This window comes from Doryrhamphus excisus, chromosome 5, assembly GCF_030265055.1.
Source record: "Doryrhamphus excisus isolate RoL2022-K1 chromosome 5, RoL_Dexc_1.0, whole genome shotgun sequence".
NCBI lineage: Eukaryota > Metazoa > Chordata > Actinopteri > Syngnathiformes > Syngnathidae > Doryrhamphus > Doryrhamphus excisus.
The window spans coordinates 3,868,784-3,892,179 of NC_080470.1; the positions used below are offsets into that span (position 1 = coordinate 3,868,784).

The 23,396-nt window shown below is 42.9% G+C and overlaps 1 protein-coding gene across 4 annotated transcripts in view; it reads left to right on the forward strand.

Annotated features, from left to right (window-relative positions):
- dennd1b (DENN/MADD domain containing 1B) overlaps positions 1-23,396 on the forward strand; it is a 180,408-nt gene that overhangs the window by 76,285 nt on the left and 80,727 nt on the right. For 2 of the 4 annotated variants that reach the window (XM_058072328.1, XM_058072329.1), the window contains exons 6-10: positions 705-774; positions 5,420-5,500; positions 8,051-8,113; positions 11,352-11,405; positions 13,104-13,214. In XM_058072328.1, the coding sequence (XP_057928311.1) occupies positions 705-774; positions 5,420-5,500; positions 8,051-8,113; positions 11,352-11,405; positions 13,104-13,214 (379 nt within the window). The remainder of the gene's footprint in view (positions 1-704; positions 775-5,419; positions 5,501-8,050; positions 8,114-11,351; positions 11,406-13,103; positions 13,215-23,396) is intronic. The other 2 variants (XM_058072331.1, XM_058072330.1) reach the window with 1 other exon arrangement.

Genomic DNA, 23,396 nt, shown 5'->3' on the forward strand with positions numbered 1-23,396 from the left:
CATTCCATACTTATGGACAATTTGGAGTCGCCAATTAACCTAGCATGTTTTTGGAATGTGGCAGGTTACCACTTCCACACAAAATAGGAGGAGAACTCATTCATTCATTCATCCATTTTCTACCGCTTATCCTCACAAGGGTCGTGGGGTGCTGGAGCCTATCCCAGCTGTCTTCGGGCGAGAGGCGGGGTACACACTGGATTGGTCGCCAGCCAATCACAGGGCACATATAGACAAACAACCATTCACACTCACATTCATACCTATGGACAATTTGGAGTCGCTAATTAACCTAGCATGTTTTTGGAATGTGGGAGGAAAAACCGGAGTACCCGGAGAAAACCCACGCATGCACGGGGAGAACATGCAAACACCACACAGAGAGGGTGGAATTGAACCCTGGTCTCCTAGCTAACCACTCGACCGCCGTGCTATTTTATTACAATGTATTGTAATTTTATTTTATTATCGAAATTATGGCCAATTCTAATTTTATTACCAGTATATTTGTCGTGTTTGCGACAAATTTACTCACGGTGGGTTTTTATCGATTGAATAATCTACTCAGATTCCTATGTAGCAGGATAACATTGCAGTGAATGTAATTTTATGTGATATTACATCTCAATTTTATTCATATTTTTGTCAAAGCACGTCAAAATGCATGTTTAAAAAAATTGATTTTTTCTTTGTTTACCTTGCAGTTATCTTCCATGGTTTGAGATCTACTACAAGCTGCTGAACACCCTTGCAGACTACTTATCCAGACAACAGGTAATCGGCTTGTTTACACATTTCCTAACCTGCTAGCAGCTGATAATGTACATGTAGTGACTGACAAGCGCGGGGCGGGAATGAAGGTAAAACTCCACTGTGTAAGATAATATTTCTTCCACCACATATTATTATTACTGTGTTGTTTTCCGTCTTGGGCTGAGCTGAGCTGTGCTCCTGCTGTTTATGTTGACATTTCACAGACCAAACGCTGATCTGAAAATGGAAGTTACTTGGAAAACAAATCTTTAATACACACATGCAAAAGTCTTTTTTTCCCCTGACTATTCAACTGTGTTGTAGTAGCAAAGGGAGGGGAAATGTAAAATATGCAACAAACTGGGGAGATGTGCAACATGTAGCGCAGACAGAGGGCTGAGGTGAAGAGAAGAGGGAGGGGAAACTCGTGGAGAGCCGTGGGACCACTTTGACTTGTCATGTCGTCGGTACCTCTTCCAGAAACCCTCCCGGGAGCTTGTAAAAAGAGAACAATCAGGAACACGCCTTATGTAATCATTTTAAAACAGGGGTCTCAAACTTGCGGCCGACGGGCCAAATGCGGCACGCGAGACGCCAGTTTGAGGCCCCCACCTTGATACCAAACTGTTGAAATGACAGCTGTGTGCACACCGGACACAATTAACATGATTTTGAACCCGCCCATACTGTTACCCCTACCCTGTTACCCCGCCCTGTTTTGCTTTGGATTAGCAATGAAGCTAAAGGCTTATGACGCTGGGTACAAATAAATGCAGGAAATGATTTGGAATAAAACGGAAAAATACACGTCAAGATAAAGCATCTCATCAAACATGTTGTTAAAGTTAAGACGCTGCTCCCAGATGGAACTGAGTACGATGCTAACTTGCTAATTGGGTCAAATTATTTAATTAATGTTCATGTTAAAGGTTAAATAACTGTTAATACTGTACATTTGAATCTGAAAAAAATAATTTCTCTACCAACTGTATGTGGTTTCTTACGTTTTTCTTATTTGTTGTTTTATTATTCATTCAGTCATTCATTTTCTACCGCTTTTTCCTCACGTGCTGGAGCCTATCCCAGCTGTCTTCAGGCGAGAGGCGGGGTACACCCTGGACTGGTGGCCAGCCAATCACAGGGCACATATAGACAAACAACCATTCACACTCACATTCATACCTATGGACAATTTGGAGTCGCCAATTAACCTAGCATGTTTTTGGAATGTGGCAGGAAACCGGAGTACCCGGAGAAAACCCACGCATGCACGGGGAGAACATGCAAACTCCACACAGAGATGGCCGAGGGTGGGGAAAGACAAAATAAGAACTCAAAAAGTTACCACTTCCACACAAAATAGGAGGAGAACTCATTCATTCATTCATTTTCTACCGCTTATCCTCACGAGGGTCGCGGGGGTGCTGGAGCCTATCCCAGCTGTCTTCGGGCGAGAGGCGGGGTACACCCTGGACTGGTCGCCAGCCAATCACAGGGCACATACAGACAAACAACCATTCACACTCACATTCATACCTATGGACAATTTGGAGTGGCCAATTAACCTAGCATGTTTTTGGAATGTGGGAGGAAACCGGAGTACCCGGAGAAAACCCACGCATGCACGGGGAGAACATGCAAACTCCACACAGAGATGGCCGAGGGAGGAATTGAAAAGAATTTCCAGGTCAACGTTTTGGAAATTGCACATTTTCCGAAATTTTACAAAAGTTTATGTGTGAGGTGGCACCCCTAAATCTCAATGGATTTCCTCAAAACTTTGCAAAAGACAATTTTGTGTTCATTAGAAAAAAATGGAATGCCAGCCAAATTGATATTATGAATTTAAAATTTCCCGTTCAAATTTAATTTAATTTAATAGACGTATAGGCTTTTTTTTTTTTGCCATACATCCATATTTTCTATAATTTACATAAAGTATACATATGTGTGTTTGCCAAGTGGTCAGGTATTATTTTTTATAAAAAGCGACATTGAGGTTAAAAAGGGTTTCAGTTCCTGGCTGCAGACGCCTATTATTATTCAGCCATGTTGATTTAGGGGCGGGAGAAGGCTGCCAGTAATTAAGCCAGCACCCCCCCCCCCCCCCACCCCCCACCCCTAGTCCAGTCCAAAGACAAGGGCTTTAAGAAACCTTCAGAGCGCTCGTTTGACCACAGAACAGGCTCAGAAATGATTCCAGCAACATTTATGAGCTTCATGACAAGACTGCTATTTACGCTGCTGGGCCTCTCGGCGGAGATCAGAAGGGGACAACACGTCGCTACTTGCAGTTAAACTAACTACTGTGAAGACCGGGATTGTTTTTGGTTTGATGTGTTTTTCTGTTTCAATGAACTTCTATTGGGGATGTGTGTATACAGTGAGAGCAGAGGTGGGAGGGCGTATGGGGGAGGAGGCTTGAGCGTGGTGGTGGGGGGGTGTTAGGGTGTGTGCAATCGAACAGCCTCCTGTCATGAGAGACTCAATGCTCACACGCATGGTCAACAACACAGCCTGGGGAAACAGTTCATTTAGCCCTCGCCTTAAACCCTCATCGCTCTTCTGTCTTCCCTTGTCTGTCAACATCTCCCTCTCGCCTGGAACGGACAGCGGAGTAAATAGAAACCAAATCATGCACACTAACATATCAGGCAGCCGGGGATTTACAGCAACTTCTCTCCACATCCGAAAAAAACGAAAAAGAAAACGGCCTCCTCGGCGTTCCTCACGGCGCTCACTGTTTATTACATTAAGGCAGTGACTCAATTTCAATCACAGACAATTTTTCTTTTAAATCAAGGGGTCTCAAACTCAATTTACCTGGGGGACACCGGAGCTAGGTTCTGGGTGAAGCCGGGCCGCATCAGGTTTTCCAAAAAAAAAACCGCATTTATTAAAAACTGGCAAAAAAATCAATAAAAAAAACTGTCTTCAATGCTTTTGCTTCTGCTATACCCTACACTTTTTCAGTACTTTGGTTCCGGTTTTCCACACCAAAATATCTGATAAAACATTCCACTGTTCTCAAATATCTTAATTTTTATTTTTCTATACAGAAAATAAGATTTAAAAAATAAATAAACAAATTAAGAATAAAGACAATAAATAAATCAATCAGTAATAAATAAGTAAAATAATAATAAAACAGGGCAGCACGGTGGTCGAGTGGTTAGCGCGCAGACCTCACAGCTAGGAGACCAGGGTTCAATTCCACCCTCGGCCATCTCCCCGTGCATGTGTGGGTTTTCTCCGGGTACTCCGGTTTCCTCCCACATTCCAAAAACATGCTAGGTTAATTGGCGACTCCAAATTGTCCATAGGTATGAATGTGAGTGTGAATGGTTGTTTGTCTATATGTGCCCTGTGATTGGCTGGCGGCCAGTCCAGGGTGTACCCCGCCTCTCGCCCGAAGACAGCTGGGATAGGCTCCAGCACCCCCCGCGACCCTCGTGAGGAAAAAGCGGTAGAAAATGAATGAATGAATGAATGAATGATTCTCCTCCTACTTTGTGTGGAAGTGGTAACTTTTTGGCTTCTTATTTTGTCTTTCCCCACCCTCGCCATCTCTGTGTGGAGTTTACATGTTCTCCCTGTGCATGCGTGGGTTTTCTCCGGGTACTCCGGTTTCCTCCCACATTCCAAAAACATGCTAGGTTAATTGGCGACTCCAAATTGTCCATAGGTATGAATGTGAGTGTGAATGGTTGTTTGTCTATATGTGCCCTGTGATTGGCTGGCCACCAGTCCAGGGTGTACCCCGCCTCTCGCCCGAAGACAACTGGGATAGGCTCCAGCACCCCCGCGACCCTCGTGAGGAGAAAGCGGTAGAAAATGAATGAATGAATGAATGAATGATTCTCCTCTTATTTTGTGTGGAAGTGGTAACTTTTTGGCTTCTTATTTTGTCTTTCCCCACCCTCGCCATCTCTGTGTGGAGTTTACATGTTCTCCCCGTGCGTGCGTGGGTTTTCTCCGGGAGGAAACCGGAGTACCCGGATAAAACCCATGTGGGGAAAAGTTTATGGGGAAGCAGAATCCTCATCAGACTCTGATTCATGATATTCATGATATGTTTTAGTTGTTATTCTTTATGTTCCAGTTTGTGGCTCAACTTGAACTTCTATGGCAGGGGTCTCAAACACGCGGCCTGCGAGCCAAATGTGGCCGCAGGACACTTATAATATTGTTGCGTTCGACAGGCAAAATCCAAAAAATTGACACGAAAAAGATCTCGATCTACGGGTTGGCAACCCCAAAATCCTATTTGATGTGGGATCTTTCATCTGCCATTGTTGAACGGTTCTGAAATTCTTCCACACCAAACTGATCCAACCGTACCTTTATAGATTTAGCTTTGTTCACCGTAGCACAAGTCTCGCTGGACCAGAAAAGGGCGTTTTCCAAAGTGTTCCCACAAAGTTGAAAGCATGGAATTGTCCAAAAAAAAAGGTATGATGAATAAATAATAATCAGGGGAACTAACAGGTCTAGCCAAATCCTTGATCAATTATTGAGTTCATGGTCCTTTTTTTTTCTTTGCATCTATGGTCTCTGTGTAAGATCTGTAGGACTATTCGTTGGTCTGCAGACGACTCTCCCAGGATTGATGATACATAACTAATGGCATAATTCAAATATGTTTTATGTTTGTTTCCTCTCACAGGATAATGACTTGAATGACATGCTGAACTCTCTGTACGATCTGCCGGTGCCAAAGCCCTTCACGCCAGTCAACCTGAGTGTGGTAAGAAAAAGTGTCATTGTGATCCCTTCTCGTTCCTGGCAGAAGACATGTGGCATGGAGCTGGCAGGTTACTGCAAGATGATTGTGGAAGAAAGGGGAGATGATAATTCATAAATATGTTATCACACAGGTGCAGCGTACATGTACCATTGTTTAAAAAAAGGCCATATTTTTACATATTTATGTTTTTATGCTAACTTTGAGATTTTACACTTTGTTTTTTATTTTTATTTTTATTTTTATTTTTATTTTTATTTTTATTTTTATTTTTATTTTTATTTTTATTTTTATTTTTATTTTTATTTTTATTTTTATTTTTATTTTTATTTTTATTTTTATTTTTATTTTTTTAATTATTAAAAAAAAAAGAAGAGTTCAATTCCAACCTCGGCCATCTCTGTGTGGAGTTTGCATGTTCTCCCCGTGCATGCGTGGGTTTTCTCCGGGTACTCCGGTTTCCTCCCACATTCCAAAAACATGCTAGGTTAATTGGCGACTCCAAATTGTCCATAGGTATGAATGTGAGTGTGAATGGTTGTTTGTCTATATGTGCCCTGTGATTGGCTGGCCACCAGTCTAGGGTGTACCCCGCCTCTTGCCCGAAGACAGCTGGGATAGGCTCCAGCACCCCCATCTGTATTTTTTTTTTTATGTGACTCGTTGGTATGTGGATATGAATCGGATATGTACCCAATATACTGCAGTCAGGTCGTACTATATATCCAAGGTATAGGTCATCGAAAGGTGTGGTTTACCATGCAAGACTTCTTGTCATGAGAAAGTATTTTTTTTAAAGTGTCAGTGAAGCGGCTCACTGCAACATCCCACCATTCCTACCACCTATTGGCTCTTCGGCACAGACATTGCCGCAAGTTCGCCATCGGCAAAGTTCTCGCCCGTTCTTGAAATTGCCTAAAGGAGAACACACACTGCAGCAATCTTACGTAAACACACGGTAATGCGAGTGACTTCCGTGCTTTTGCACATGCACATCACTTCTTGGACGCTTTGAGTTCAAATGAGTTTTTCGGCCATGTAAAAAAAATCGGAAAAAAATCCATATTGGGCATTATATCCTGACATGAAAAAGATCAGGTCACGTATGAGCAAAAATATCTGAATTGATTGGCAGTTTGAATGTAGTCAAAGATGAAGATGCTTATCTCATGACAGAATCATTTCCCGGTCAAATTCATTCATTCATTCATTTTCTACCGCTTTTTCCTCACGAGGGTTGTGGGGGTGCTGGAGCCTATCCCAGCTGTCTTTGGGCAAGAGGCGGGGTACACCCTAGACTGGTGGCCAGCCAATCACAGGGCACATATAGACAAACAACCATTCACACTCACATTCATACCTATGGACAATTTGGAGTCGCTAATTAACCTAGCATGTTTTTGGAATGTGGGAGGAAACCGGAGTACCCGCAGAAAACCCACACATGCACGGGGAGAACATGCAAACTCCACACAGAGATGGCGAGGGTGGGGAAAGACAAAATAAGAAGCCAAAAAGTTACCACTTCCACACAAAATAGGAGGAGAGTCATTCATTCATTCATTCATTCATTTTCTACCGCTTTTCCTCACGAGGATCGCGGGGGTGCTGGAGCCTATCCCAGCTGTCTTTGGGCAAGAGGCGGGGTACACCCTAGACTGGTGGCCAGCCAATCACAGGGCACATATAGACAAACAACCATTCACACTCACATTCGTACCTATGGACAATTTGGAGTCGGCAATTAACCTAGCATGTTTTTGGAATGTGGGAGGAAACCGGAGTACCCGGAGAAAACCCATGCATGCACGGGGAGAACATGCAAACTCTACACAGAGAGTGGAATTGAACTCGGGTTTCCTAGCTGTGTGGCCTGTGTGCTAACCACTTAACCACTGTGCAGCCATGTTCACAGTTATTTGCAAATCCGATCCCAATTGGTCATCATACCCTGTAGTGTGATGTTAGTCTTAGACTTAGACTTAGACTAGTCATAGTCTTAAACAGTTGGCATTAACGTGGCATCTTATGGCCTTCAGCTAACAATTTGTGGAGTATTTATCTCCGTTTTTGTGTCGGTTATCCCGTTCTCTGTGATGGTCATTAGCTGTTGTTCTTCAGGACCGTAGCTCGTCTTTTCAGCCAATGAAACAAGCCACTTTCAGGCCCCTGAACAGATATTTACTAAGATACATTTACAGCATAAGAAGACTAATATGAGATAATCAATGGAGGCTAACTGGGTCAGTTAAGATTGGTTCTGATTTTGTTTTCCTTTTGTGTCAGTTCTATAAAAACCGTTTCATGTGAATCTCAGACATTGGAAAAGATGCCCCAGGAGCAGAGGTGATAGCTTCATCTTTTTTTTTTTTTTTTTTTTGTCTGGAGATGCCACTTGTTTGATATTTAATTGATGAAGCGAGTTATTCCCTAAAAGTGTTTTTTTTTTTTTTTTATATATATCATGCAAGCCAAGAAGAAGAATCATTGTCCCCTTTCATGTGTGAACCCTGTTTTGCTCTTTTTTTTTTTCTCCCTCTCTCACTATGGAAGAATAAGCAGTTGTATATTGCCACTGGGCAAGTACTGAGAGATCAGCGAAGAAGCAAGGAGCCGGTGAGTGAATGGCAGAAAGGGAGGAGGAGGAAAGGAAAGGAAAGGAAAGGAGGCTGCTGTTGAAATGTGAAACCGTGGCTATACTAACCGCATGGGAGCCACATCTTTCCAATCTGGCCAAATAAGCCGCGCTATCTTTAAAAACATAACAAAAACAAACTATCCTGGGCCTTGGTGTTATGTGCTTCTTCTTCTTCTTTTCTGGAAAACAATCAAACTTTGTAAATGATTAATGCCTTTTTCCACATTGCCATACTCTCGCTATGAATATCAAAAGTTTTTTTTTTTTGTTGTTGTCTTTATGTTTAAAGCAAAGGCAATTGTGCTCAAAAAGTCTCCTTGATGCCTTTCCAGTTAACCCACTTTTCGTATAAACATATCTTAGAAAGAACAAGGAAAAAAGACTGGATTGAATCATTGGCTTGTTATTTCCATGATGCCATGAATTTGTAGACCAATGGGAAAACATAATCTAGCACATACAACAGAAAGATGCAAAAAAAAAAATAATGAAATAATAATAATGAAATATTTCTGCTGAATAAATTGTGTTTGTAGTTCAGTTAGTGTAGGTGTTTTATTGAGAGTTTATGGCTCGGTTTTATCTTCCTTGATGTTATTTATTATTAGAAAATAAAACACTAGTCTATCAGAGGAGGGATTATTATTATTATTAAGAATAATGGGGTCTTATTACAAATAAATGTAAACTTCATTATGGTTATATATACATAGATGGTATGAGTAGTGATGTCAACAACGTTTTCACTGTATTACCTGTAAGTATTCAAAAGCAAAATGCCATTCCATTTTATTCCGACCCTCGGGAATATGGCCATGACCATCCAACGGGATGATAATTGTTTTCTCGTTTTTCCGTCCATCATATCGAAACACTTGGGAGAGAATAATGCGATACACTGTTAGTTTTTAGTTTTAACTGTACATGAACAGTAAAAGTGGGTAGTTACATGCATGTATGGCGTCTATAAGGAATATGGGGGGGAAATCGTACGTATAACATACTTATATATAAATTTAAATACCATTATTTAAATAAATAACATTCCTATACTGTATAATATTTCCCAAAATGTTTCATTTTCAATTTGAATGGTTGTAAAAATCCCTACAAAACATATCATTTTCAAATTGGAGTTAATATTCATTCATTCGTTGATCATGTTAATATTAATATATATATATTAATATTCATATTAATATTGATTTGGGGTTTTCTGTTGGAGTGACCACATTTGTTCTTTTTCATCTCCTATTGGGCTTGTTTCTCTTTCTGTATTGTGATTTTTTCGGGGTGATTCTGATCTTAATAGTTATCATCTTTGTTAGCATAATTGTATTTATGTTGCTGTTATTTATGTAAGTAGTCCTTTACTGTCATCTGACAGTCCATCTTTGTATACTACCATACAATGCCATCAATTCTAGAATATTAGGCACACACGAATATAAGACACAGCCACTAAATGTAAAAAGAAAAAAATAATTTGTACATATATAGGCCATATCTGAAAGGGGCGTTGCAAAGGAGGGAGAGACAGGCGTATTAGAAGCACTACACTGCCTAGTTATCACGGTTCATTTTATAGGAGCAGATCCTTTCACATGTTCAAGGATACCATATTCATCCTTGATGATGGTTGCAGCGTTTGAGCGAATTTAATTCCACCCCATCTCTGTGTGGAGTTTGCATGTTCTCCCCGTGCATGCGTGGGTTTTCTCCGGGTACTCCGGTTTCCTCCCACATTCCAAAAACATGCTAGGTTAATTGGCGACTCCAAATTGTCCATAGGTATGAATGTGAGTGTGAATGGTTGTTTGTCTATATGTGCCCTGTGATTGGCTGACCACCAATCCAGGGTGTACTCCGCCTCTTGCCCGAAGACAGCTGGGATAGGCTCCAGCAACCCTGCAACCCTCGTGAGGATAAGCGGTAGAAAATGAATGAATGAATGAGTTCTCCTCCTATTTTGTGTGGAAGTGGTAACTTTTTGGCTTCTTATTTTGTCTTTCCCCACCCTCGGCCATCTCTGTGTGGAGTTTGCATGTTCTCCCTGTGCATGCGTGGGTTTTCTCCGGGTACTCCGGTTTCCTCCCACATTCCAAAAACATGCTAGGTTAATTGGCGACTCCATATTGTCCATAGGTATGAATGTGAGTGTGAATGGTTGTTTGTCTATATGTGCTCTGTGATTGGCTGGTGACCAGTCCGGGGTGTACCCCGCTTCTCGCCTGAAGACAGCTGGGATAGGCTCCAGCATCCCTCGCGACCCTCGTGGAATTGAACTCGCTCAAACGCTGCAACCATCATCAAGGATGAAGATGGTATCCTTGAACATGCGAAACGATCTGCTCCTATAAAATGAACAGTGATAACTAGGCAGCGCAGTGCTTCTCATACGCCTGTCTCTCCCTCCTTTGCAACGCCCCTTTCAGATATGACCTATATATGTACAAATTATTTTTTTCTTTTTAAATAACCCACGCATGCACGGGGAGAACATGCAAACTCCACACAGAGATGGTTGAGGGTGGAATTGAACTCAGGTCTTCTAGCTGTGAGGTCTGAGTGCTAACCACTCGACCACCGTGCAGCCCAAAATCACTTTAATCATTTGAAAAAAAAATCTATATTTTTGTAATTATATTTGAAACACCAATTGTAAAGTCAATGATAGGTTCAAGGGAAAATCCTGCAACAGATGGTCGGGTGTGGAGAATGTGTGTTTATGCTGGTGGTTTGCCTACCTGTCTCCAGACAGAACCCCTCTCCGGCCTCTTTGATCGCAACACCAAAAACTACCCTGCTCTCCCAAAGTGAGGCAGGCAGCTCTGTGATCCTCTAAACAACCTGTGTTTGTGTGCGCGTACACCGGTACACACAAGTGTTGCCGCTCCACAAGCCTTTTCTAATGCTTAAATAAAGACTCGGTTTTTCCACCAGAGACATCACCCCAGTCTGTGTCTACGGGGAGATGAGTTTCTATTGAGCTTTCTCTGTTCTGCAGGCCCGATAAAAGCAGCGCCGCAGTTCAGACACCAGCTCAGCAATTCATATAGACAGAGCTGAAGATGAGCCATAAATCATAGAACAAAGTCAACCCCCCCCCCCCCTTTTCCCTCATTTTCTTCTATCTGAGTGGTATGCTTCACTTGTGACCTTCCCTCTTCTTTCTCCTGCATGTTTGTGTGTGTTTTTTTTTATTTTTTTTTGCAGCACTCCTACTTCATCGCCCCGGATATCAATGGACTGCCAACTATCCCAGAGAGTGTAAGTATTTGTGGAAAAACCAGACGGAGAGAGATAAAGTGATGCCTCTCTTCTGGAAACATCTCTGCCTCTAATCGTGTTTAATCAGATACACTTGTCATACTTGGAAATTATTGCATCATGCTCTTGTTTCAGTTTTGTCTCCCGGTGCCGATGCATTTTCATGTTGGAGTTTAGCGACTTCAGATTTAACACTCCTTTCTTCTCGGCGTACATATGTTAGCCTGTTTAATACAAGCAGTTGATGTTTGCTAAATACAAGGATGAAGAGTCTTGAACCAGTCATGATGTGCTATATATATCACTATATTGACACTTACTATGGTACCCATTATGGCATTGGATGCTCATATAAGTGCATTATTAAAAAAAAAAAAAAAAAAAAAAAACCTTAAACCAGCGGTCTCAAACTCAATTTACTTGGGGGCCACTGGAGCTAGGGTCTGGGTGAAACTGGGCCGCATCAGGTTTTCCAAAAAAAAACAAAACGCATTTATTAAAAACAGAAAAATGAATGAACTTTGCTTTGGTTTTCGATTTTCTACAAGTAAAGCTCTGATAAAACATTCCACTGTTCTCAAATATCTTACTTTTTATTTTTCTGCACAAAATAAGATGAAAAATAAATAAACAAATCAAGAATAAATAAACTCAATCAATCAGTAATAAATAAATAAATATAATAATAATAATAATAATAATAATAAAACGGCAAATAATAAAAACTTAAGAAACCACATATAGTTGGTGGGTAGACAAATTATTTTTTTCAGATTAAAATGAACAAAGCATTATTAGAGCACTGTAGACATGACAAAACACGACTATAGCCACAAGTGGCCCGCAGGACACTAGTTTGACGCCTCTGATTTATACATACTTTGCTAAGTATTTTCTGAGAGATAATTCTTTAGCTTTTTTTAAATCTTTTTTTATAGACGTGACAAAACACGACTATAGTCACATTTATACTCTTTTTTTATTTACAACATATTGCGCAACTGCAGGGTCTTGAGACAAATGCTAACTCGCAAACTAGAGAGCTAGCGACCTAAACGGTAGCCTTCAAGTTATTTCCTTTAAACTTAAATAGCCAAAAACTTACCACTTCCACACGGATAGGGAGGATAACTATTAACAGTTATTTAACCTTTAACATGAACATTAATCAAACGTAATAATTTTTTCTGGGTACATGATACCATACAGCATGCATATCAAACTTGCACGGGCCGCACTAACATTAAACTTTCATATCAAGGCGGGGGCCTCAAACTAGTGTCCTGCGGGCCACATTTGGCCCGCGGGCCGCGTGTTTGAGACCCCTACCTTTAAACTATATTATGGAAAGCAGGAAGTGAACAAATGTAACAGTTACTGATTGTAAAAGTACCAGATGGAGGGGTAGGATTTAATAAGCTTTGCTTCTTCCTACTCCTTTTGGACATGTGGAACTGTGAACTGATTATGTGATGCATTCAATTGTAATCTGATGCATGTTCAAATGAAATAAAACCATTACCAATTGTGTAACTTACACAAAGGTGTAGGTCTGTAGCTTTAGGTGCGGTATGTCTCTGCACGGCGTACACACTCTCACCGTCTCAACTCTTGACGCTTTTCTGTAAGCACGTTGTACAAGGACAGTTTGTTATGTACTTTTACCTGCATATATCTCTCCCTTCTGCCTGTTTCCAGAGAAACCTGACAGAGTACTTTGTGGCTGTGGATGTCAACAACATGCTCCAGCTCTACGCCAGTATGCTGCACGAGCGGCGTGTCATCATTACCTCAAGCAAGCTGAGCACTGTGAGTCCGTAGTCTGGTATCAGCCAATAGGAAAAGAGCTTTTAAAGGCGTTGTGTATGTGACATTGTGTCAATTACTTTTCAGTTATGATACTAGATAGCTTGATTTATTTATATGGTGCATTTAATTCACCCCTAAGGACGGAGTAGTAAGTAAGTTGGAATATTGCTTGCATTTTCATTGAAACCACTAAAGTGGTTATAGGTGTGAATGTGAGTAGCTGTCCTTATGGACTGGAATGGAATGGCCTTTATTGTCATTATACAAGATGTACAACGACATTGGAGAGCTTCTCCTTTCAGTGCAGTCGTCAAGTTAAAAAAAATATATACAAAAAGTAGAGTAAAAAAGACAATTTAACAAGATATATACAAGATAAGCAAAATATACACATAATATTGCACAGGAGCATATGCAGGCGCAGACATATTGCAGATATATTAATTTTAGTGCAATGATAAATGGGCCCACCCTCGGCCATCTCTGTGTGGAGTTTGCATGTTCTCCCCGTGCATGCGTGGGTTTTCTCCGGGTACTCGGGTTTCCTCCCACATTCCAAAAACATGCTAGGTTAATTGGCGACTCCAAATTGTCCATAGGTATGAATGTGAGTGTGAATGGTTGTTTGTCTATATGTGCCCTGTGATTGGCTGGCGACCAGTCCAGGGTGTACCCTGCCTCTTGCCCAAAGACAGCTGGGATAGGCTCCAGCACCTCCGCGACCCTTGTGAGGAAAAAGCGGTAGAAAATGAATGAATGAATGATTCTCCTCCTATTTTGTGTGGAAGTGGTAACTTTTTGGCTTCTTATTTTGTCTTTCCCCACCCTCGGCCATCTCTGTGTGGAGTTTACATGTTCTCCCCGTGCATGCGTGAGTTTTCTCCGGGTACTCCGGTTTCCTCCCACATTCCAAAAACATGCTAAGTTAATTGTCCAAATTGTCCATAGGTATGAATGTCAGTGTGAATGGTTGTTTGTCTATATGTGCCCTGTGATTGGTTGGTGACCAGTCCAGGGTGTACTGACTGGTGTATAAAGATGAGTAAAGTCACATATGAGTGTCAGTCCTGTGATTGACAGGTCATAAGACCAGGATTTACCCTCCCTCTCACCCTAAGTCAGCTGGAATAGACTCCAGCCTTCCAAAACAAAATGCACGAATGATGGATCATCTCCAAGAAGGGCTGTGTAACTACCAGTTGGGAATTCACTGCCTTGCTCAGCAGTCGATTTGGCTGTCCCATCTTTCCGTCTCATCCGGGTTCCCCCCAGACTTCTCGGTCTCCGGCTACCTCTTCTACCAGGGGACACTGAGATGTTCCCAGGCCAGCTGTGAGACATAATCCCTCCAGGGTGTCCTACGCCTGCCCCTGGGCCTCCTCAGGGCTCCCTTCTCGCCGGGGAGGCCTCCAGGAGGCATCACAGCTCCTTTTGGATGACTGAAGCCGATGGTTCTCTCGCATCCAGCCCCAATTGTAGCACTTCCCGTAATCCATGACCCTGTATTTTAAGGTCGCACCCTTAAAAGTCTACTGACTGTCCTAGAGATGCATGCACGGGGAAATGAGTATGCGACCCCTCCTCCCCCCTGTATTCATAGGTTATGACAGTGATTTTCAACCTTTTTTGAGCCACGGCACATTTTTTACTTTGGAAAAATCTTAATAATAACCAAAAATGTTCCAAAATGTCAAAAAGCGGGGGTGCTGGAGCCTATCCCAGCTGTCTTTTGGCGGGAGGCGGGGTACACCCTGGACTGGTGGCCAGCCAACCACAGGGCACATATAGACAAACAACCATTCACACTCACATTCATACCTATGGACAATTTGGAGTCGCTAATTAACCTAGCATGTTTTTGGAATGTGGGAGGAAACCGGAGTACCCGGAGAAAACCCACACATGCACAGGGAGAACATGCAAACTCCACACAGAGATGGCGAGGGTGGGGAAAGACAAAATAAGAATCCAAAAAGTTACCACTTCCACACAAAATAGGAGGAGAATTATTTATTAATTCATTCATTTTCTACCGCTTTTTCCTCACAAGGGTCGCAGGGGTACTGGAGCCTATCCCAGCTGTCTTCGGGCGAGAGGCGGGGTACACCCTGGACTGGTGGCCAGCCAATCACAGGGTACATATAGACAAACAACCATTCACACTCACATTCATACCTATGGACAATTTGGAGTCGCCAATTAACCTAGCATGTTTTTGGAATGTGGGAGGAAACCGGAGTACCCGGAGAAAACCCACGCATGCACGAGGAGAACATGCAAACTCCACACAGAGATGGCGAGGGTGGGGAAAGACAAAATAAGAAGCCAAAAAGTTACCACTTCCACACAAAATAGGAGGAGAATTATTAATTCATTCATTCATTTTCTACCGCTTTTTCCTCACGAGGGTCGCAGGGGTACTGGAGCCTATCCCAGCTGTCTTCGGGCGAGAGGCGGGGTACACCCTGGACTGGTGGCCAGCCAATCACAGGGCACATATAGACAAACAAAAAACTGCCTGAGTGCCCTTTGGCAAAAAAAAAAACAAAAAAACCAACAACAAAAAAAACTCCCCAGTATAGTCCTCACGCCAGTGCTCAGGACAAAGTTAAAACCTGTGGATCTGTCGCCTTCTATGCCCCCCCCCCCCCAAGTGGAGTATCAGCTTTTTTAGCTTTAAATGCACATCACAATTCACACCAAGTAGTTTGGTAGGATAACTATCAAGGTACCATTTGTCATTTCTACTCGTTTTGCATCCCCTTTACCGCCCTAACGATGCCACGGACTCACAGACTGTGACGGGATCAAATTTTATGTATTTGTGACAATAAAAAGCGTCTTAATCCCAATAAAAGAGAATATTCACTAACTTACAGCCTCCAAAAAAAAAGTTAAGACAGTCGGTTTCATGTGGAATTCGCAGACTAATTTAGTCAGTGTGTGTCGACATGATTGAATACGAGGCTTCTTCATCAATATTCCAGCAGGATATCAAACCCTTAAAAAGTGGTATGAGACTATTTCTCTGACATGCAACGCTGCTTGTGCACAGAGTTGAACACCACCCTGCAAGTCAAAGAATCTCACATGCTTAGCAAGCTGTGATAAGTCACTCCAAAGCTGGATTATGTTTGACTTGTCTTGTAACGACCAAATATTATTGGACCAAAAGCTTGAAATTATCCCTCGTTGCGTGTTCTAACTTAACTCATCACTTAAAGCTACTTCTGTCTGTCTCTATGAGGGAGGAAATCCCTCTGAATCACCCCCGCCCCCCTTTCCCCGCCCCCATCTTTCTTCCTCATTCCACCCTCCAAGCCTTATCTTTGTGTTTGGTGATGCAGAGCCAAATGTTTATGACAGATGAGATGGGAGAGGGAAGTGATGTCATCCCAGTCCTATCCGTATCTCTAATATAGCGGATCCCGCCCGGGTATCAACACTGAAACAGCCGGAGGGGCCCCCACGCTTGTTGATAGGTGCTGGAGTAGAGAGTGGCACCCAAGGTCTCCCTCAGGAGCCGTGGAGGCGAAGCTGTAAAAATTAGCCAGCCGTTGTAGACTCTCACCCGTCTCCCGTCAGCCTATCGGAACAGCAGCTCATCTTTCAGTCACATGATTTAGATTGTCAGGCTCAAGGGTGAAGTGTTCTTTCTCTCTACCGGGAAGACGACGTGGCCGTTATTTGTTTAATTGTGATTTTTGCAGGTAAAAAATCATTTTGTTTTATGATCACCACCTCGAGTCAAAACGTTTACCACGGGGCAGCACGGTGGACGAGTGGTTATCGCGCCGACCTCACAGCTAGGAGACCAGGGTTCCATTCCACCATCGCCGTTTGCATGTTCTCCCCCGTGCTAGGTTAATTGGCGACTCCAAATTGTCCATAGGTATGAATGTGAGTGTGAATGGTTGTTTGTCTATATGTGCCCTGTGATTGGCTGGCCACCAGTCCAGGGCGTACCCCGCCTCTCGCTTGAAGACAGCTGGGATAGGCTCCAGCACCCCCACGACAGTATCACTCAGATACTGTGAACATCCAGCAGCAACACAACATTTTGGCATGACTACTATTTTGATGAAAAATATAGTGAACCAGGGCTGCACAGCGGTCGAGTAGTTAGTGTGCAGGGTTCAATTCCACCCTCGGCCATCTCTGTGTGGAGTTTGCATGTTCTCCCCGTGTATGCGTGGGTTTTCTCCAGGTACTCCGGTTTCCTCCCACATTCCAAAAACATGCTAGGTTAATTGGCGACTCCAAATTGTCCATAGGTATGAATGTGAGTGTGAATGGTTGTTTGTCTATATGTGCCCTGTGATATGTGCCAGTCCAGGATGTATCCCAGTATGTACCCCCAGTATAGGCGTTTGTGCATGCATTAAAGTTTCCCTTCAATGCATAACCTCCTTCACGCTACACAGCGAGATACCTTTTCACTTCCTGGTTGCTATACAGCATTTATGTATTTGTATGGGACAGATGCATGCCGAGCTCTTATAAAATGCAATACTGCCACCTCTTGTGGTCGTTTTTGTCCAGCTTTAAACTGCACCAAACATGATCTCTTTTATTGTGGAGTTGCATCATCATCACTTTGTGCCTCTTAAAACATAAAAGATGTATGAATACATCTTTAGGAGCGAGTTGTTGGTTTGGAGGCGGCATGGCGGTCGAGTGGTTAGCGCACAGACCTCACAGCTTGGAGATTAGGGTTCAATTCCACCCTCGGCCATCTCTGTGTGGAGTTTGCATGTTTTCCCCGTGCATGCGTGGGTTTTCTCCGGGTACTCCGGTTTCCTCCCACATTCCAAAAAACATGCTAGGTTAATTGGCGACTCCAAATTGTCCATAGGTATGAATGTGAGTGTGAATGGTTGTTTGTCTATATGTGCCCTGTGATTGGCTGGCAACCAGTACAGGGTGTACCCCGCCTCTCGCCCGAAGACAGCTGGGATAGGCTCCAGCAACCCTCATGAGGAAAAGCGGTAGAAAATGAATGAATGAATGAATAAAATAACATGATGGGGCTAAAAGCAAATATCAGTGACTCGTTAATAAATCATTTATTATTTCTGTGCGGCCCAGTAGCAAATGCTCCACGGACCGGTTCCCGGCCCGGTGGTTGGTGACCTGTGTAAGATGATGGATGAACAGATCGCAAATATGTTATGTTCAAGGACCGCCGAGCAAAGTGTGAAATGTGGAAAAAAAACCATAATCACTGATGACATAAACATGTAAGAATTGTGTACTTTCTACCTGTATTGTCATTATTGTGATTTGTTTAATTGTGAGTTATGGTTTTTCTTCACCTTGGCGTATTTTACTTATAATATACAATATATCAACACAATATTTGAAGAGTTTATACATCAGACTTTTACCTCTTTTAAGCCTTTTATCCTCTCGCAGTCCTTCATTCACTCAGCTGTCTATCCAACCATCCATCTTCCTCTGGGAGAGCTGTTTTGGTTTGGTTGCCGTATATATGTCAGGCACTGTACTACAAAGGTATTTTCACACCTCCGCTGGGATTACTTGCAGGCCCTAGCATTATTGCTGCTCTTGTGATGTGCTATTTTTTGCCGTCGGGAAGATTGACCTTCCAAGTTCAGGAGGAAAAACCTGCCGCTATGCTGCATACTTAAACTGTAAAGAGCCCGGCTCATTATAGACTCCATTGTCTGGTGATCAAATACCTGAATGGGTGAAAAAAACGTATAATTGATGTCAGTTTGTCATCGTGATTTGATACAGTGACTGTTGGCAGTCACCAGTTGGACAGATAATAATAATAATAATACGGCTAAGGTATGTTTGCTGCAGATAGATGATGCATTTTTGTGTCAATGCTGAGACGTTCATAAAGAATGTATATTTTTTCTGTCCATGCTTAACAACAGCGACGTTGCTCATTATTTCAAATTCAGTGAAAACAAACCACAATGCTTATTTGTCAATGATGCACATTTTTTTTTTTATCTCAAACGCATATTGATTGTGAAATATTGGACTTTTTATGAAAGAATGTCAATGCATCAGCACAGAAGGATGACCGGTTCTAGCGGTGAGACCTTTAAGTTTTAATTGAACAACCTTTAGGGAGTTCAAATGTTGAGGTTCTCGTATACTAAACCTGCAGTCAGGCTCAATGTTGGCACTTGAACTGCTCACAGTTATCATTTCCATGGTAACTAGGGATTTAGGGGCAGGAATGGACACAGGGGTTCACTTTTGTGGAGAGAGCAGGTATGGCGGTGTGTCTAAAATGCAATGGAGTGGTTACAACGGAGGCTTCACAGCTAGGAGACCCGAGTTCAATTCCACCCTCTGCGTTTGCATGTTCTCCCCGATACTGTGAACATCCAGCAGCAACACAACATTTTGGCATGACTACTATTTTGATGAAAAATATACTGAACCAGGGCTGCACAGCGGTCCAGTGGTTAGTGTGCAGACCTCACAGCTAGGAGACCGGGGTTCAATTCCACCCTCGGCCATCTCTGTGTGGAGTTTGCATGTTCTCCCCGTGCATGCGTGGGTTTTCTCCGGGTACTCCGGTTTCCTCCCACATTCCAAAAACATGCTAGGTTAATTAGCGACTCCAAATTGTCCATAGGTATGAATGTGAGTGTGAATGGTTGTTTGTCTATATGTGCCCTGTGATTGGCTGGCGACCAGTCCAGGGTGTATCCCGCCTCTCGCCCGTAGACAGCTGGGATATATAGGCTCAGGCATACCTGTGACCTTAGTGACGATAAGCGGCATAGAAAACCAATTAACCTAGCATGTAGGTTAATTGGCGACTCCAAATTGTCCAAAGGTATGAATGTGAGTGTGAATGGTTGTTTGTCTATATGTGCCCTGTGATTGGCTGGCCACCAGTCCACGGTGTATCCCGCCTCTCGCCCAAAGACAGACAGCTGGGATAGGCTCCAGCACCCGCCACGACCCTCGTGAGGAAAAGCGGTAGAAAATGAATGAATGAATGTAATAATGGACGAGTGGTTAGCGCGCAGGCCACACAGCTAGGAGACCAGAGTTCAATTCCTCCCTCGGCCATCTCTGTGTGGAGTTTGCATGTTCTCCCCGTGCATGTGTGGGTTTTCTCCGGGTACTCCGGTTTCCTCCCACATTCCAAAAACATGCTAGGTTAATTGGTGACTCCAAATTGTCCATAGGTATGAATGTGAGTGTGAATGGTTGTTTGTCTATATGTGCCCTGTGATTGGCTGGCGACCAGTCCAGGGTGTACCCTGCCTCTCGTCTGAAGACAGCTGGGATAGGCTCCAGCACGGAAGACGGCATAGTGAGTTTTCTCACCTGCAACTCCAGTGGAGTTAATGGGGCAAATTAACTTTTTGCAGACTTTTTGGGTAAAGACCGCTAATCAAAGGAATAAAAGACATTCCTGTGATGGCAAATCAAGTTAAGGAAACACAAGTGAAGGACATTTGGGATTTGCGATCCACTTAGCAAGTAGCACCATTGGTTCTATCCAGTTGCTTTTTTATCACATATTTCAGTCCCGTTAGGCACAGGTAGAAGATGGACACACATGCACACTTACACAAATGTACTGCATTTATTCTTTCTGCTCCGGGTGCTGCCCGTGTCTCCAGTGAAGCCGGCGTGTCGGTCGGTCGGTCGGTCGGTACATGACCGGTGCGGCTTGCAAGCAGCCAACAGCAAAGAAATAAATCATGATTGTACAACAATGCATCAGCTGACTTTTTTTTTTTTTTTTTTTTTGCTGTTTTTCATGACTAGAGCTGAGCGGTACCGCTCTTCTAAAAAAAAAAAAAAAAAAAGGCCGGTCGGCAGTGGCGCAAGGGGGCGGGAGCCAGCCGAGCATGCAGCCTTGTCATGGCGCCCGTATAATGGGGCTGCATCAACCCTTCCTCTAACTAGTCAGCTGGGAGGACCCCCCCACCCTACATACACACAATCTGGTCCCACTACCCATCACCACCGCTGCCCCACCGCCTTCCACGTCTTTCATCTGCCGAGGCCCCCCAGCTCGCAAGCCCATTCTCTGCCCTGCCTACCGCCCAAACACACAGAACCGGGGCCCCAGCATGGTCTGACAGCAGCCCTCTCATCAGACTGTCAGGGCCTATGCTAACAAGGCGCTATCCATCCAGCATGCCCTGGAGTGCCAGCTGTCTCTCTGTTTCCTGCCTTTTTCCTCTGTTGTTCCTTTTCCTCTCTCGTTGCCTGACTTTGCCGCGTCTCCCGACTTTCTGGCTATCTCGGTCCTCTCTCTGACACGTCATTTTCTACCCATCTGTCTCTTGTTCTCCGTGGCTACACCTCTTTTCACACTTTCCCCTCAATAGATTCATCTCAGCCCTCAAGCCACGCGTGCCATGAGTTACCATGCGTGTTCTGCCACCCGCAGCCGCAAAATGTGCATATTTGCATCGACGAGCGGCTGTTTGTGTCTCTTTTGCATGCGTATGTTTTTGTGTGTGTGTGTGTGTGTGTGTGTGTGTGCAGGTGTTTGTAATTCATGCCTTATGTCTTTCCGGTGACAAGAGTCTCAGTCGCCGTGCATGTGTAGGAGGCTTTGGCGTTAAAGCTGTTGCCCACGGCGACACTCGGGTGTGTGCCCTCGCTCTCTCTTCCTGTGCCACCTACATGTTGTGAGGCGCACAAGTGTCGCGCCGGGCACCCCGACATTGCTGTGTGTGTGTCGACAGAGGCGATAGCGGAATGGCTAATTGGAAACTTAGTTGGTGCTGGAGAAGGAAAGGCGAACGTTACAATAAGACTAAGTCAAAGGAGGCAGACGTACAGGAGGACCGTTTGTATGAAAATAATAGAGAATTCTAGTTAGAGCAGGTTAAATAACTGTTAATAGTTATCCTCGCTATCCGTGTGGAAGTGGTAAGTTTTTGGCTATTTAAGTTTAAAGGAAATAACTTGAAGGCTACCGTTTCGGTCGCTAGCTCTCTAGTTTGCGAGTTAGCATGTGTCTCAAGACCCTGCAGTTGCGCAATATGTTGTAAATAAAAAGAGTATAAATGTGACTATAGTCGTGTTTTGTCATGTCTATAAAAAAAACATCAAAAAAAGATAAAGAATTATCTCTCAGAAAATACTTAGCAAAATATGTATAAATCAGGGGTCTCAAACACGCGGCCCGCGGGCCAATTGTGGCCCGCAGGACACTAGTTTGAGGCCCCCCGCCTTGATATGAAAGTTTAATGTTAGTGCGGCCCGCGCAAGTTTGATATGGATGCTGTATGGTATCATGTACCCAGAAAAAATTATTACGTTTGATTAATGTTCATGTTAAAGGTTAAATAACTGTTAATAGTTATCCTCCCTATCCGTGTGGAAGTGGTAAGTTTTTGGCTATTTAAGTTTAAAGGAAATAACTTGAAGGCTACCGTTTAGGTCGCTAGCTCTCTAGTTTGCGAGTTAGCATGTGTCTCAAGACCCTGCTGTTGCGCAATATGTTGTAAATAAAAAGAGTATAAATGTGACTATAGTCGTGTTTTGTCATGTCTACAGGGCTCTAATAATGCTTTGTTCATTTTAATCTGAAAAAAATAATTTGTCTACCCACCAACTATATGTGGTTTCTTAAGTTTTTATTAGTTGCTGTTTTATTATTATTATTATTATATTTATTTATTTATTACAGATTAATTAATTTTCTTTATTTTTGATTTGTTTATTTATTTTTCATCTTATTTTGTGTAGAAAAATAAAAAGTAAGATATTTGAGAACAGTGGAATGTTTTATCAAAGCTTTTCTTGTAGAAAATCGGAACCAAAGCGAAGTTTTTTTAATTTTTTTGTTTTTAATAAATGCATTTATTTTTTTTTTGGAAAACCTGATGCGGCCCAGTCTCACCCAGACCCGAGCTCCAGTGGCCCCCAAGTAAATTGAGTGCTTTAACTACAAAAATATTCTATTTCTAATATAGATATGATATAATGTCAATATGGTTGCATTTAATGAAATACAAACAATACAGTTGATGAAGTTCTTCACATTCTGGCACCATACCACAAAATCTGTGGCAAAAAAAATAGTTCCAGATGGATAGACAGATGTTCTACATCACCGCAAAGATAAGCGCATGAAACCAAACCAACCAACATAACCTTCCTTCCGGAGATAATTCAAGCAAATGTAGAGTCAGTTTAATAACTCCTGCTGCTACC